This window comes from Notechis scutatus, chromosome 6 (assembly GCF_049901735.1).
Source record: "Notechis scutatus isolate UNSWTSFEM ecotype Mainland chromosome 6, rNotScu1.2, whole genome shotgun sequence".
Classification (NCBI taxonomy): domain Eukaryota; kingdom Metazoa; phylum Chordata; class Lepidosauria; order Squamata; family Elapidae; genus Notechis; species Notechis scutatus.
In genome coordinates this window covers 14,484,964-14,500,803 of record NC_142014.1, presented here as the reverse complement: position 1 = coordinate 14,500,803, position 15,840 = coordinate 14,484,964, and the positions used below count along the sequence as shown (strand labels likewise).

General features: G+C 38.1%; 1 protein-coding gene across 1 annotated transcript in view; it reads right to left on the bottom strand.

Moving 5' to 3' along the window:
• Positions 1-267: 267 nt before the first annotated feature.
• The window catches only part of MAPK11 (mitogen-activated protein kinase 11), a 41,664-nt gene continuing 26,091 nt past the window's right edge, over positions 268-15,840 (bottom strand). Inside the window, exons 5-12 of the mRNA XM_026669039.2 lie at positions 14,489-14,518; positions 14,338-14,385; positions 11,515-11,629; positions 10,550-10,621; positions 9,348-9,427; positions 7,851-7,929; positions 5,854-6,027; positions 268-1,151 (exon numbers count right to left, since the gene is read on the bottom strand). Coding sequence (XP_026524824.1) covers positions 1,078-1,151; positions 5,854-6,027; positions 7,851-7,929; positions 9,348-9,427; positions 10,550-10,621; positions 11,515-11,629; positions 14,338-14,385; positions 14,489-14,518 — 672 coding nt within the window. The 3' untranslated portion in view covers positions 268-1,077. The remainder of the gene's footprint in view (positions 1,152-5,853; positions 6,028-7,850; positions 7,930-9,347; positions 9,428-10,549; positions 10,622-11,514; positions 11,630-14,337; positions 14,386-14,488; positions 14,519-15,840) is intronic.

The following is a 15,840-nucleotide window of genomic DNA, read 5'->3' as shown; positions in this document are numbered from 1 at the left end:
ATTAAAGATACCTTTGGACCCCATTTCACAAGGTTATTAGCAGGACACATCTTCTTTTGAACCGTTTTGTTTTTAATGCCCATAGTCCTGCAATGTTGATGCAACCATGCTTTGCTAGTTAGTATCATGTGCTAGACTGCCCACTTGTATCCTCAACATATTTTGATGAACAGTTATTTCTCCAGAAACTCGCTTTTCTTTCAGACCATTCATAGTATTCCATATCTGTTAGATTAAAATGCAGTTGTCAAACAAAAGCTATAGGAATCTAGAAAAGGAAACAGTTTATTGAAAAGAAGATGGAAAGAGAGGCACTGCAAAATTACAGGAAAAATTGTGTTAGCAGAGAGTTATCTTCAAAAGAGCTCAACCATGGAAGATAAAACTCTATTCCTCCAGACCTCATGCTGTGGATCTTGTACTGTAGTGCAAAATTCCCAATAAAACTTGTGTCCTGCACTTTTCTACAACTATAGGAGAAACAATGACAAATTTTAATACTACCAGGAAACAATAAATTTGACTGACTTGTAATTGTTGCTCACTCATGTTCTTGAAACTGCTACAGGTAAAACTACAAGTATATTTTTCTGTATGTCTAGTTTATAACACTGGCCCCTTTTCCTAATGGCACTAACTATAAATTAAAAAGAAGAAAAAAAAACACCCTAATGCTTGAAAATAAGAAATTGCTTCTATGGATTTCTATTTGTCTCCACATACATTCATGCGTTAATTATACAATTTGAGAAAATAATCTCTTTAAAAAAAAAAAAAAGCACAATTTTTGGCATCACACTGGGAAACATGCAGAGAAGACAAAATTTAAAAAGACAAACTTCAGTGCATCATTTTTCAGAATGAAGCAGTACTTAATGTTCTGCAATTATTACATTCATAGTACAGGACAATTCCCTTCCCAATGTATGTTTCTTCAGACTGTTTTGCTTGCATTGTTGTAGCTTTTCCAAGATCTTTGGATTGTAAAATCTATGCTTGTCATATAGGAAATTGAATTGCAATGCTAGATGTTTTATAGTCTTCAGAGTAAAGCATAGCAAAAAGAGGAGTCTGGGTTTATTGTTCAATTTCAAGGCTATCCATCTTCAAGTCAGGTGGTTTAAAGCTGATCACTTCTTCATATGTTAGTTCTTCAAAAAAAAAAGAGCAAAGGTAAAGGAGAAAGTGAAACATTTTAATATGAAATATTAGCAGTTAAAAAGCTATAGGGCATGAAAACTATGAACAAAACCCACACACTTGAAAAGATTATATGAGAAATGCTTACTTCTTGCTATAGTATGAACATTTTGTTTGGCTTAATTTACTTTGTGTTACAGCTCAGATTTGTTATTTTCTATACAGATTCTGTTTATTACCAGTTTCATGTAAGTTTATGAACACACTGTTGCTTTCACATAAAATTACTTCAAGGAATAGAAATACATGAAAACTGCAGGAAATAAATTGGAAGGCTGCAACTTAGAAGTTAGGGGAAGGACATTAGGTTGATGTATGGCCTCCTCTTCATGTAATTGTCCATACAAGAATGTCTTGGTGATGGTGCATATGGCCCAAAATATCGCTTTTGAATAGCTAGAAAAACTTCCATTATTGTACTGAGCCAAACTTTGTTCCAAGGAAACAAACACGAAACAGGTAACAGCAAAACCTTTTAATGATTCTTTACGAATTCCGTTCCTTCACGGTTAAAAGGCTGTTTCAAATTAATTGTCTCTGATAAGAATGAGCCTTGCCAAGGTTGTGCAAGGCTGCCAAGAACACTAGTTAAAGTTATTAAGAAATATTTCAAACATAAAGAGTTTCCAAACACCAACCAAGATATTTGGAATGTCCACAAGGCTTGAGTGCAAAAACTTATTTGCTTCCTGCAAAGAACTCCGGTTTCTCAGCTGGCTTTTATCTCTTAAGGGAGGGGCTATTACCTTACAGCCTTACTCCCAAGTCACCTGTGCTGCTGCAGCTGCTCTTTCCTTCAAGCAGCCCTGCACGCGCGCACACTGGGCACAGGCTCCTCGGGGACCTCTTCATCACTGCTGCCAGCCTCCACAATCTCCGAAGGCAGCATTCTACTCCCTGATGGTCCTGGCCCCATCCCTGCATCACACACAAGCCCCTCATCCAAGTTCTCGCTCTCCAAGATCTCAGCTGTCCGCACCTGCTGCTAGCGAACCACAATAATTATTGAGTATTTAATTCTACATGAAAGTCTGATCTGGAATTAATTTCTCCAAGCCATGTTTGTCTGGACACACCACGATGCAGCTAGGATTGGAGGATGTGTAATTAGTGAACTCTTTTTTTAGAAGACTTCTACCTTGCTTTTCAAAAGCATTATTTGATAATCTGTTGATTATGAGGGCGGCTGCAAACGAGAGGCTGGGTTAATGTAGGGAAACTATCCATGTACCAACCATACTCTACATTAGTTTGTTTTCCAGGGTATGAGTCAACTCTAGAATATCACTCAATTGTCATAGAAATCTTGACTTGGGATTAAATATACATATTGAAACTGCCTAGTTGAGGGTGACTTGGAGTCTAACACCTGCCATAACAACCACAAACCTGGTACAACTGCACCTGTCCAGTACATATCCAGGACATATACTGGATCCCACCACTGGAACTTCAAATATCAACAAAACCAATGACCTGTTTTGTTTTGTTTTTGTATAGGGCTTTAGTTCAAATAAATAAAATGGAATCATAGAGGCTTTTAAAAAATAGTAATAACCCCTTACTTTTTAAAGTCTGGCTTCTTAGAAGTTGACAAAGAAATAAATACCCTTTAAAATTATTGAAAGAAAAGTTCTGTGTGAGACGTCATGGACACAATTTTTTAGCATTTGGAAGCATGAAAGCATATGTGTTTAATGTTGCAATCAATAAATGTGCTTAAGGTTAATGAAAAAAATTGAACAGCCTAGTATCCATGTGTTAGCCATATCCACCAATTCTTAAAACAAGAATTTTCCACATTGTTCTAGCCTTTTCCTGCATTTTTTTAAAGGAAGGAAAACATTACTGGAAAGAATTTCCTGAAGCTTGTTAAAAGGCACACCAGACGTTATGAAACAAAGTAATTTCCTTAATCTATTCATATGCTCTTGCAACAGTTTTGATGAAAATTCAGTGGGGAATTACTGTAGACATGTGCGCACTAATCGTTGCCAGTACTAAACCAGGATGAAATGGCACATGCTGGTATGAAGGTCGTCAGCAGGCGGGGCATCTTTATGTTTCTAAAAGTTATTTCAACAGCAAATCAAGAGAATGGAGGAGTTAAAGTTACTGTACCATATCTTGTCAGTGAGCATCGTCAGAAGAGAGCTGGAAGGAACCTTCCAACCACCTGCTCAAAGGAGACCCTATACCATTTCAGACATGTGACTGTCCAGTGATGAAGAACCTTCAACTTCTGATGGCAAGCTATTCCGCTGGTTAATTGTTCTGTTCGGAAGTTTCTTCTTAATTCCAAGTTGCTTCTCTCCTTGATTAGTTTCCATCCATTGTTTCTTTTGTCCTCCGGTGCTTTGAACAATAAGTTGACTCCATCCTGTTTGTGGGAACCTCTCAAATTCTTGAATTCTGCTATCATGTCCCACCCCACTTCATCTTTTCTCTCGAGTAGCCAAACCCAAATCCTGCAACCATTCTTCATATGTTTTTGTCTTCAGGCCTTTAATCATCTTAGTTCTTCTTTGTCCTTTTTCAAAAGTGTCATTTTTTGTAACATAGTGACCAAAACGAATCAGAACATTTCAGGTGTGGCCTAAGGCTTTAATAAAGTGGTACTAATACTTCACGTGATTTCGCTTCTATGCCTCTGTTTATACAACCAAGGATTGTATTAGCTTTTTGGGCTGCTGCCGCACACTCCTGGCTCATATTTAAGTGATTGTCCACTGGGTCCCTCTCAGTTACTGTTTTTGAGCCAGGTTTTGCCTGATCTGTACTTGTACCTTTGGTTTTCCTGCGTAAGCGTAAAACCTTGCTTTTCTCCACATAAATTTCATTTTGTTGGATAGGGCAAATTGTTCAAATCTGTCAAGATCTTTTTGGATCCTGAGCTTGTCTTCTGGGGTGTTGGCTATTCCTGCCAGCTTAGTATCATCTGCAAATTTGATGAGTTCTCCTTCTATTCCCTCATTTAAGTCATTTATGAAGATATTGAAGAGTACGGGGCCTAAGATGGAACCTTGCTTACTTCCCTCCATGTAGATGTAGTACCATTAAGGATGACTTGTTGTGTATGGTTTGTCAGCCAGTCACAAATCCATCTGGTGATGATGTTGTCTATTCCACATTTTTCTAGCTTACCATGAAATACTTTGTGGTCTACCATGTCAGATGCTTTAATGAAATCTAAGATACTATGTCCACAGCATTCGCTGGTCTATTGATTTACTCAGTTTATCAAAGAATGAAATAGGATTGGGTTTGGCGTGATCTGTTTTTAACAAATCCAAGCTGGCTTTTAGTTATAACTTTATTTGTTTTTAGACGTTTGTAGATCTGTTTTTTGATTATCCTTTCCAGCATCTTCCCAGGTATTACTGTTAAGTTGTTTGGTCTGTAGTTTCCTGGGTCTGTTTTTCCCCCCCTTTTGAAGATGGAAACCACATCAGCTCTTTTCCAATCCTGAGGTAATTTCCCGGTGTTCCAGGATTTTTAAAAGATATGGTACAATGATTCCGACATAACATTTGCCAACTCCTTTAGAACTCTGGGATATAATCCATCAGATCGTGGTGATTTATATTCGTCAAGATCATATAGGTGTTCTCTAACCATTTTCTTGCTTATTTTAATTTTTGTTTCTAGTCTGTCTTTTACAGTTATGTTTTTGGTAGGTTGATTTATACTTACTTTTTTCATGAAGACTAATGCAAAGAATGAATTAAGCAGTTCTGCTTTATCTCTGCTGCCTGTTGTTTTCTTGCCATCTTTCTCTTAAGTGGACCTACTGTTTTCCTTGTCTTTTTCCTTGTTATTTATATGCTGAAAGAAACTTTTTTTTAAAATCATCTTTGACTTTTGTTGCAAGTCTTAGTTTATTCTAAGCTTTTGCTTTCCTGACTTCATCTTTGCAGATTCAGGCTATATGCTGATATAAACTCTGATATAACTCTGCCTTAGTTATATGTCCCTATTTTCATTTTTTTTGTCCATTTTTTCCCCACATGAATAGTAAATGGCACCAAAGACATACAGAGAACTACCAGATACTAGATATTCTAGGCTATCGTCAAGTTCTTGCCTTGAGTTTGCACTCCAGATATGTCCTAGCTGAAACAATATTTGCAACCTGGCACTGAAGATTTCTTTTAACCTCAAATACGTTTAACGTCCGAATTATATCTTAAAATTATATATATGAGAGGCAGTCTGGTAAAGTGGTTCATGTGTTGACCTGGAACTCAGAAGACTTGCATTCTAGCTCACCTGCATTCATGGAAGCTCATTTGGTGATTTTTGAGCTGGTTAGCCCAACCTGGTTAGTCCAACCTATTGTTATTATGGGGAAAACCAGAAGGATTGGAAAGCTATGTACATTTTCCTGAGCTTCTGCACAAACATCTAATTAGGCCATCCATAAAAGTGTGTGATGGGAATATGTCTTGTAAAATAAGAAATAAAAATAAATCAAATAAGTCTCTAAAATAAAAAAGGGGATTATGGGCAATTTAACCCTTCATTGATATTTGACTCTGCTACTTAGGCTGCGTGGACTCACTTTCTGTAAATGTATCTTTGTGATACTTAATAATGCTTAGTATGTGTTATAAGCATTCATAACATTCACGCTCCAAGAAAATACTTTCTTACCTTTCCATTCATCTATAACCCTTTCTTTATTTTCTATTGATTCATCATACACCTCTGCTTCTGGTTCATCCTCAGGATCATGATACTGAGCAAAATAAGGATGTGCAAGCGCTTCGGAGGCCGTTATTCTTTTGTCACTGTCCAGGATGAGCATCTTCTCAAGAAGATCCACAGCTAGATACCAAAAATGGAAGTAATATAAAGCAGCTGATCCATTTTAAATTAACCATTAAGAAAGTCTACATATTTTCAATTCCACTGCCAAAATTTCCAACCTAATCTCAGGCAGCAATACTTGAGATACAAATTATGTGTAACAATTTATTTCCAATAGAAAAGAATATATAGTTAGGGATGAACTGTGGATCTTTGGCACTCTCTGCCTGCCGTTTGCTTGCTTCCCTTGCAGATATTTCATTATTTATGTAACCCAGTGCTTATTTTGTGAATGAGCAAGACCCTTGCAGGGTACCTGTTTTGTGATATATCCACATTATGTTCTCAAGACTCAAAATTCCAAAAGCAGCTACACTCCCAAAATGTTTGGGAACCTTGACAATAAAGGATTCACTGTTTACATAATAATAGTTTGCAAATTACGACCAAATTTTTTATTCCTATGCCTATCTATCTATCTATCTATCTATCTATCTCTTTTTTCTCATATACCTCTCCTACAGAATATTTATATTAAAAGTAATCAATACAATGAAAAAGAAATAATCCTTAGTTTATAAATAAAATGGTCTGAAGGAGTAATTCATCTGGAGTATGTCTATACCCAATGCAATTTTTATAACCAGTCTCAGTATTAAATGGAAGATATTTGGAAATTTGTAGTAATGGTTTGTTTTCCATTTAAAGTGATTATTCTTCCTAGAATAGTACCGTGTTTCTCACAAAATAAGGCCGAGCCTTTTTTTTTTTTGACCCCTGAAAAAACGGCTGGGCCATCTTTTCAAGGGTGACTTAATTCCCCCCCTTGTATCCTCGGGCGGGTGGGTGGCAACGGCTTGGATGTTGACCTCGGCGTTGGTGGGGCACTTCGTATTGGGAGACCTTCCGCCACCGTTGCTTTCCCTTCTCCCCTGCTGCCACGAGCAATGCTGCAGCATTTGGTGCAGCCACGCACGGCCAGCCAGGGCTCCTCCCTGCAACCGGAGCCCGGCGGAGACATTTGGCTTCAGGCGCTCCTGTCGCCGCCTTCCCTTCGCCTTCCCTTTGCTTGGCAGGCGGACGCGCACCCATGGCTCGCTTTCCCAGCTCTGCTCAACCTGCGTGGCCCTGGCGGGATGAGTGGAAGGTCCGGCGGGGAGGTGCTTGCTGCCTTGGTGAGAGCTCTGCCGCCGGACAGGAGGGCCCACCTGTCAGCTGTGCTGGATGCCCCAGGCGAAGCTCTTTACGCTCTGCCCAGCGCCAGGCAGGGATGGCGGCTGTGCGCTTCTCCCGGGGTGGGCCGATCCTGTGCTGTGGCCCCGGGAGATTCGCCTCCCCACATGGGGTTGGGCTGCCCTCTCGGGCAGGGGAGTCTTTGTCGCACTGGTAGTAGGGCATCATTTTTAAAAGAATTGGCTTTGCCTTTGAAGGCGAAGGGAAGGCGGTGACAGGAGCGCCTGAAGCCGAGTGTCTCCGCTGGGCTCTGGTTGCAGGGAGGAGCCCTGGCTGGCCACGCGTGGCTGTGCCAAATGCCGTGGCGTTGCTGTAAATGCCGCGGCATCACGGGGAGAAGGGAAAGCAACGGTGGCGGAAGGTCTCCCGATATAAAGTGCCCCACCAACGCCAAAGTCAACGCAGGCAGCACCATATCCGGGTATGCAACAAAAGTACTTCCTAACGGCAACCCCCCCGCCATTCCTCCCCATTTTGCATGTTTAATATAGGCCTTAATTTTGGGGGAGGGGCTTAATTTGATTTTATGCCTATAAAGCATGCTGGGACTTCCTATTGGGGGAGGCGGTATTGTTGGAGAAACACGGTAGTGAATAATAAATATTTACCTAATGGGTTTGCTCCACGAAATACTACTTTCAGATCCTGTTGAGGCATGTATGGTAGAGATTCTATATATTTTCTGGCCTGCAAACGTGAAATTGCATAAACATACATAAATTAAAAGTTTGAGATTAAATGGCTCACCCCTGAAAATATGACTTGTAACTGCACTCAGTTATAACCAAATGTCCCCAAATATTTATAAAATGTACAAATTATATAGTAGAATGAGAAACAGAAGATGAAGGTATCTTTCATCATTCTTTTCGTTTATCTTGCTGCTCAATGTAGATTTTAATTAGACAGAATAAAATTCCTGAGCTTCCTAATCTCTTTAATTATATGTACATCTGTAAAAAAGACCAAGGACAGATATGATTATAGAAAAGATGCCATAATTTTCTACTCCAATAAGATCCACACAAGCTGCACATTGTAACTATCATTTAATAGAGACCACCACTATAAAGGTCCAAGGAGCCTTTCAAGACTAGAAAGATCAAAATGCCATTCTTTCTATAGTGCCAAAAACTATAGAGATTTTTTGGGGGGGCATGTTAGGAAATGTTTGGCAGAATTCAGATGAAAAGTACTATTCTTCTTAAAGATGTAATTTCCAAGAAGTTTGGTGTAGCCTTATATTTGGCAAGTGGTTTGCTCTTCAGCAGAGATCTTCCAACAAGTTAGAAGTCAATGTAGGCCAACAAACGGCCTCTTGTTTCTATATAAGAAACTAGATTAGAGTTCTAAGCATATTTAAAGACAAATGGAAGTAAATGGTTAGCTGCTATCATCTCCTAAAGGTTATCTCCCCTTAAAATACCGTATTTATAGCAAAATATGGTGATTTTAAGGTTGGAAATAATGTCTCTTGGCAGATGAAAGCATCTTACTATTTACTTCCATTGTTTCACTTGCATAGAACTCTAATTAGATGTATATATTTAAGAAACAAGAGTCCATATACATTAACTTCAAACATGTTGGAAGATTAACTTGAAAAAAACAATAACAAAATAAGTCCTACACCAAATTTACTTCTTTAAGTAACATGCTACTTCCCTAAGAGTGCTTCTCCATAAATATTTGCTTCAGCAATTGGTTAATTATGTTGACTAGAAATCAAATGTTTTTTTATTGATTGTTTGATACTCAGAAACCCACAATGTAGTCATGTTCAAAACACCAATTCTTTGGAGGTTGCGTTTTTGAAAAAAAATAATAATAAGATCACTCATATCTGAAAATCAACTTGATAAAAACATGCAACTGAAAAGAACATTGTCAGAAAATCAGTGTCAGTCATGTAACAGATTAAATCAGGGGTGTCCAACCTTGGCAACTTTAAGACTTGTGGACTTCAACTCCCAGAATTCCTCAGCCAGCAAAGCTGGCTGAGGAATTCTGGGAGTTGAAGTCCACAAGTCTTAAAGTTGCCCAGGTTGGACACCCCTGGATTAAATGAAAAATTAATTATGATCCTATTAATAAATCATATTTACATGTTCTGATGATATTTTTTTGAGAAGTTCAGAACTAGGTGTACCAACTACTTCCATTATTCGTTTCAGCTGGTCGATATCTGTAACAGGTTAAGAAAACTACAAGAAAGGTAGGAAAGATAGCAAAGGAGATATATGCACATATAAACTGCCCAACGCACACATAGTTCTTTTGTTTTGCTATCTAAAACAGAAAGGAGAATAAAAAGATGATGTACAGAGATGGATACTTCTATCAACAAATTGGCCCGGATCATAAATAAGTTTTAAAACCATTGTTGCTGATCAAGCCACAGATGATTCCTACATATCATAAAACTACAATAGGTAGGTTCACGTATCATATTAACCCATGCAAACAAGCCAAATAAGTAAACACAATTATATTGGATTTCTTAAAGTCACCAGAATACATTTCACCATTACTCACCATCTCAACTTGGACAGTTTTCAATCAGGCCATTATTTGCTTGAAAGAGCTTAAACATCATTGAACACTATTATTCTTCATGCAGAACAATTATGTGTCTTTCTCTTCAAAAATGAGATGGTATAATGGCCCAAACCAAGGGAATACCTTATGTTGGCCATTGAAAGGAACCATATTTTCTAATGTTATATAAATATCCTATGTTCCCTTCATTGTGAATGAAATTATTTTCTGTTCAGGCTTTTGAATCAGCGTTATCTTGTAACACCAGTCTCTAAAATCCATGTAGCCTTGAAATTAAGGTGGGAAGTGTGAAAATCACCAGGTCTTGTTATTCAAAAACTATTACATCACATCACAAACTATTTGCCCAGTTCCTTAATTTGCTTCAAGGGCAGCTTCTTATAAGAGCCACCATTAGCTTTCAGGCTTACCAAACAAATTACCCAGTAGCTTTGGCCTTCAACAGCAACTCACAAACTATTGGCAGTTGTAAGCTGTGTTTGTTTGCTGGTCATTAGTTAAATGAGACATACAAGAACAAAATTCAGTCAGTCTACTGCAGCTTAATGACACATTATGTTCTGAGCCTTTATGGCTATTACCGGCTGTGAAAAACAGTCACTTTAGCTATTTGTTACACGTTTGCTATAGCAATTTTGCTTAATGTCTAATATTGCCTTAAAAGCTTTAAGTGCAAAGCAAGATCTGCAGCCTGTTACCATGTTTGTTGGGTTGGGGAGTGGGGTGGGGGTTGTAAGAAGAAGGATACAGTCATTTCCTGGAAAAAGAGCCTTCCCTTTCAGCAGCTCTGCCATGATGCATCCAACTGACCAAATATCAACTGCCAAGACATAAATACACAAGTCAAGACATTCTGTATAATCCAAGACCTTACTATATCTATCTATCTATCTATCTATCTATCTATCTATCTATCTATCTATCCATCCATCCATCCATCCATCCATCCATCCATCCATCCATCCATCCATCGATCCACACACACTGTCATGCCCCTGTCAGAGTCTGAATCCGAGGAGGAAGCCAAACAGCTGACAGGGAATGGGAGTGTGGCTCTGTTGGCTGTGGAGGAAACTGGGAAAGGGCAAAGTCCAGCTGGGCAGAGCAGGGGAGAGATAGAACAAGGGAGAGGAAGTTCAGAGGAAGACCCAGGCCCACCCCCTCTTCATCCTAAGGCACGCAGGGAGGAACAGAGAAGAGAGCAACATGGGTTGTGTGGCTTATGGGGAAGGAAAGGGCCCTGATTACCTTCATTAGCTACAGCTGGGAACATAGTTTATAAGAAAGGCAGACTGTGTGCGGCAGGCTGCTGGGAGCAAATGTGACTTTATCTTGTGCTGTCATTGCTTATCTATGTTCCTGGTGTCTTCCCAACCGTGTGAGTTTTGCCGTGCCTTCAAGTCTGAAATTCTTGTTCCTGCCCTGCCAAACTAATTACTTCAGTTTGGCTTGATTGGACTTTAATTTAGTTTGTGTTGACCATGTTTTGGACTTAATTTTCTGCAGTCAAAAGCTGTTCCTGAGTTTTTCTCCAGCCAGAAGGTAACCAGGACATTGGGGGCAAAGTGGGAAATAATAAAGGGATTCTTATTGATTATTTGACTGTGTGCCTTTGTGCCATGCCCCGGGTCATCACACACACACACACACACACACACACACACACACACACACACCATAGTACATATCAGTAAGAAATAATATTTACTTTACCTGTCTGATTATAATGCATCCAGTTTAACATGATTTCTGGGGCTCTGTACCATCGGGTTGCCACATAGCCTGTCATTTCATCATCAGTTTGCCGGGCTAAGCCAAAGTCTAAAATCTACATAATCATGAATAAAGTTTCCTATTATTTTAGTTATATTAAATGTTCCCACTCCTTTTTATTCTGATTATTGTAACTCATTAAAAACTGCATTGACAAGACAACCAAACCAGAGGGCCAATTTGGTACAGGATTAGGTATTGGATTAGAAACCAAGAGTCCGTGAGCTCCAGTCCTCCCATAGGCCAACTGGGTGACTCTTTTCCAGTAACTCGTCCTCAGCCCAACCCACAAATTCATAGGTTTATTGTTGTTGGGGAAACTGGCAGCTGCTTTTGTACATTCCTTGAATTATACAAAACAAAGAGAGGATATAATTATAATCTTTATCATCTCATGATTCAAATCCAGGGAAATTGAAAAAAAAAAACAGTAGTTGTTCAAACTAACAAAGTCCTTATGCCTTTAAATTACACGACAGGTTATACAGCAATTTTCTGCTCTGCAGAGGGCCATGAGATAGAGCACAACAAATTGAGGGGTGGTTTGAAGAAAAATAACATGTAATTCTGTTGAACAATAACGCAATAGGTTATCTCAGCTTATTCTGATCATCTCTCACTATCTTTTCTTAAAGCCAGCACAGACCCAAATATAAAACTGGCAGGAAAAACTGAATTTTGACAGAGGCTTGTGGTAAAGGGCATAAAGTGGATGACAATATTTTTGAGATTGATTTCAGTGGAATAGTATTATTATCTTAAATATCTGGCTAAAACACCAGCATTTTAATTCACTGTATGCTTCAAATCATAGAGAGGCTGGATTTTTAAGATAGTACCTTGATGCTAAAATATAAATATTTGGCTGATTTATACCCCTGAAGAAAGAACTTTATGCCCACCAATACCAGGCTGCATGGCTTAGCACAGCGTTAAGGAACCTGTGGCTCTTGGGTATTGTTCAACTTAGTAGGTCTAATTCAGCATGCCAACAGGCAGGGGTGATAGAAGACAGTCCACCATTTCAGTCCTCGTCTGCAGACCCCAACGTAATTGTTTAGAGGTCAATTCAATGGATCGGATATCAGGTTGTTATAGGGTCTGAGGCACTGCCTATTAATCACATAGGTGAACTTACACATACAACAGGGGTTCCAATTTCCAGGAATGGGAAAGTAACATAAATAGAGCATCAAGTCATCTGACCACAGGATGGGAGAATTATGTTCTACTACAAAGGAAAATGTTGAGTTTGGGTGGAAGAGATAACTGCAATACAAAGATATATGGACTTTATTCCAGACAATCAAATTAGGGATTAATAGAATGCCTAATCACGCAAATATTGGCATGAAACTTTATACTGGGTCAACATGCTTTCAAATTCACCATATTCAAATATATAATTTACATTTATAAGACAGGACAATTTCATTTTTAAATGAAAGAAGATCCAAAGACTTTGATTATATACATCTTAGAAACATATCATTTCTTTTGTAATCTATGACCGCTACAAAGCTCTGTAGCAATGATGAACAAATGACAGCTAAATAGGACCAGCCAGCATGATGACTGGGGAATTCTGAAAGTTGAAGTTCACTCATCTTAAAGTTGACATGGTTGAGAAACACTCAACTAAGATGTAGTTGCTGTTGTTAACTTTTCTAGTGATGCCAAGGGTTTTCCCCCCTTCTCTTTCACCAAATCCAGAACAACGTTATTTGAAGTTATTTGGCTTTTTATATATTCTCCTTCACTTAATTATCAGGATCATTTTCTCTTGAACAAGGTAATTTTTTGTGTGAAAATGTTACTGGTAAGTAGGAAGGGGATTATTTTATGGGTAACGTTTTCTGGAGCACAGATTCCATTGTGGGTCAAATGTAAATGCCACTTCTTGTTGTTCAGATTGTGTCTTTTGACAAGTTTTCCCATTCCACGAAACAGTATTCAAGTGATGAATAATTTTTAACTGCTCTATTTAATTGTATAATTACTTATATTCTTATCAATGTCCATATTTATCTTTGGACAAAACATTATTTTGCATTACTACCTAAATTGGGATACAATCATTATTAAGTGACATATCCTAAAACAGAATTTCATATCTTGGTATAAACATTCAGAAAAAAAATCAATAGTAATTTTGTCATCTATTCAGGAGATTCCTATTTGTTGCTAATATATAGCATTTAATCTTCCTTTCCAAATATTAGGCTTTAATTCCAGCAATGTAGATACCGTATATATCTACTCTTTCATTTATACTTGCAAGGCCTAATATGCCACTGTGAGCAGTTACTTAGATGCAATTACTGTCATGAATGAAGATCCAAAACTTCCACAGCAGCCTATTTAATAATCAAGATGATTCCTATCACTTTTAAATTAATAATTTTATCAATATCACACTTTCTGTAAATGTTATTTAGCTTAGGGAATAATGGACAATGATTTGCTTGCACATCTTATTCCTTTCCCTCTCCATCTCTTTACCACAATTTCAAATTTTATCGTTACTCTGTGTGTGTATTTGTATAATTCTATTGCTTTTAACTGTGTAAGATTCCCTGAGTTGTCTTATGGTGAGATTGGCCGCACATTTTGATAGATGAGATGAGGATGGGGAAGAGGGAGGGAGAGAAGGTAGGAGAGAGAGGGAGAGAGAGAGACAGAGACAGAGAGAGACAGAGAAACGGGGGCAAAGAGGGGCAGAGAGAGAAAGAGAGGAGGGAATCAAAATAGCATGAATCCTACCCTTAATTCACAGTCTTCATTAACAGCTAAGTTACTGGGCTTCAGGTCCTGAATCAGAATGAAAAGACTATTAAAATAGGGTTAAATTTAAGACGATAAAACTAGTCAGTGCAGAAGTATACAAAGCATCTTATCAGGGATTGAAACTTACCCGGTGAATGATTCCAGCGGAATGAATATACTGCAACATGAAGAGAAAACAGGTAAGGTCAAAATCAGACACGGCTGAATGAACATGAGTATCAGAAACCATTTGCTTTGACTCATATTTTTCTACAAAGTAAAGTTTTAGTTTTAGGCTGCATTTGTTTCCACCCTACAAACTCATAGTGATAAATCATACAAGGACTTTGATTACATTTTAAATGGCATTTTAAAGTGCACACTCCACCACTCTTTGCAATCCAATCTAGGGGCCTTCAGAATAAAGATTGCCAGTTAGAAAACTATCTCTTCTTGGAAAACAGTACTGTAATCGGAGAAAGAAAAAGAGAGTAGAGTTTTCCACAAAAGATCCTAAATTCTTGGCTGATAGGCTTGTTTAATTTCTACTCCAAAATGCATGGAGCTTCAAAGTCTCAAAAACTCTGCAATATATAAACCTGCATATGCTGTGTCTTGTAAAAAAAAATACTCATCTTTTTCTGGAAAGCAAGAATACCATAGCATTACCATGGGAATGGATATTATTTATGTGGGTATTTGTGGGTATACATACAAAGGATATATATGGATTTCCCAGGCATTTCAGAAAAGCAAAATCGTATTTCTCAATTTGTTGTGGTCCTGCAAAATCACCCTCTTTGTTCAGATATTAGAAATTGGTCTTCATGCTTATTGCAAAGGGCTGGATTAAATTATACTTTGGATCCTTCTCAAATATGCAGTTCTATGATTCTTAGTTCTACTGCAGAGCCACAGCTAACTTCCAAACTATCACATTCAAAAAGATTTGATGTCTAAATTATCTAAACATCAGAGTATTAATTTGTCGATACTGTGCAACATAAATGCCAGTTGTACCAAAATAATATAATACATATGTTTAACAACAATGTAATAAAGGAAGGGAAAAAATAAATTGATTTCCAAGTCAAAATATGATTCAATACACAACCACATACAATAGCACCTTCTCCATCATGGTGTTTGCCTTATCAAACAACTTTCCATGATTCAAAATACAGAATTGTAATGCTGGTAAGAACACAGGAAAATCTCAATCACAATCTCTCTGTCTCCATCACCTCTTTCTCTCCCTCCCTCCCTCCCTTTCTCTCTTCTCTCTATATCTCATTTAGAAACTGCCCAGAGTTGCTGTGTAAGGGAGACAGGAGATATGCATGATCCTGACTCTGTGGGCCTCCAGGAATGCAATGAACACTTGGCTTTTTCTCAAGCCAATGGGGCCAGGAAGTTGATGGAGCTGGCATAGTGGTTGATAGATAAATGTGAGTTTTATTGTATTAAATGGTCTTTTTATTTTTAGAGTATTGTAATTTT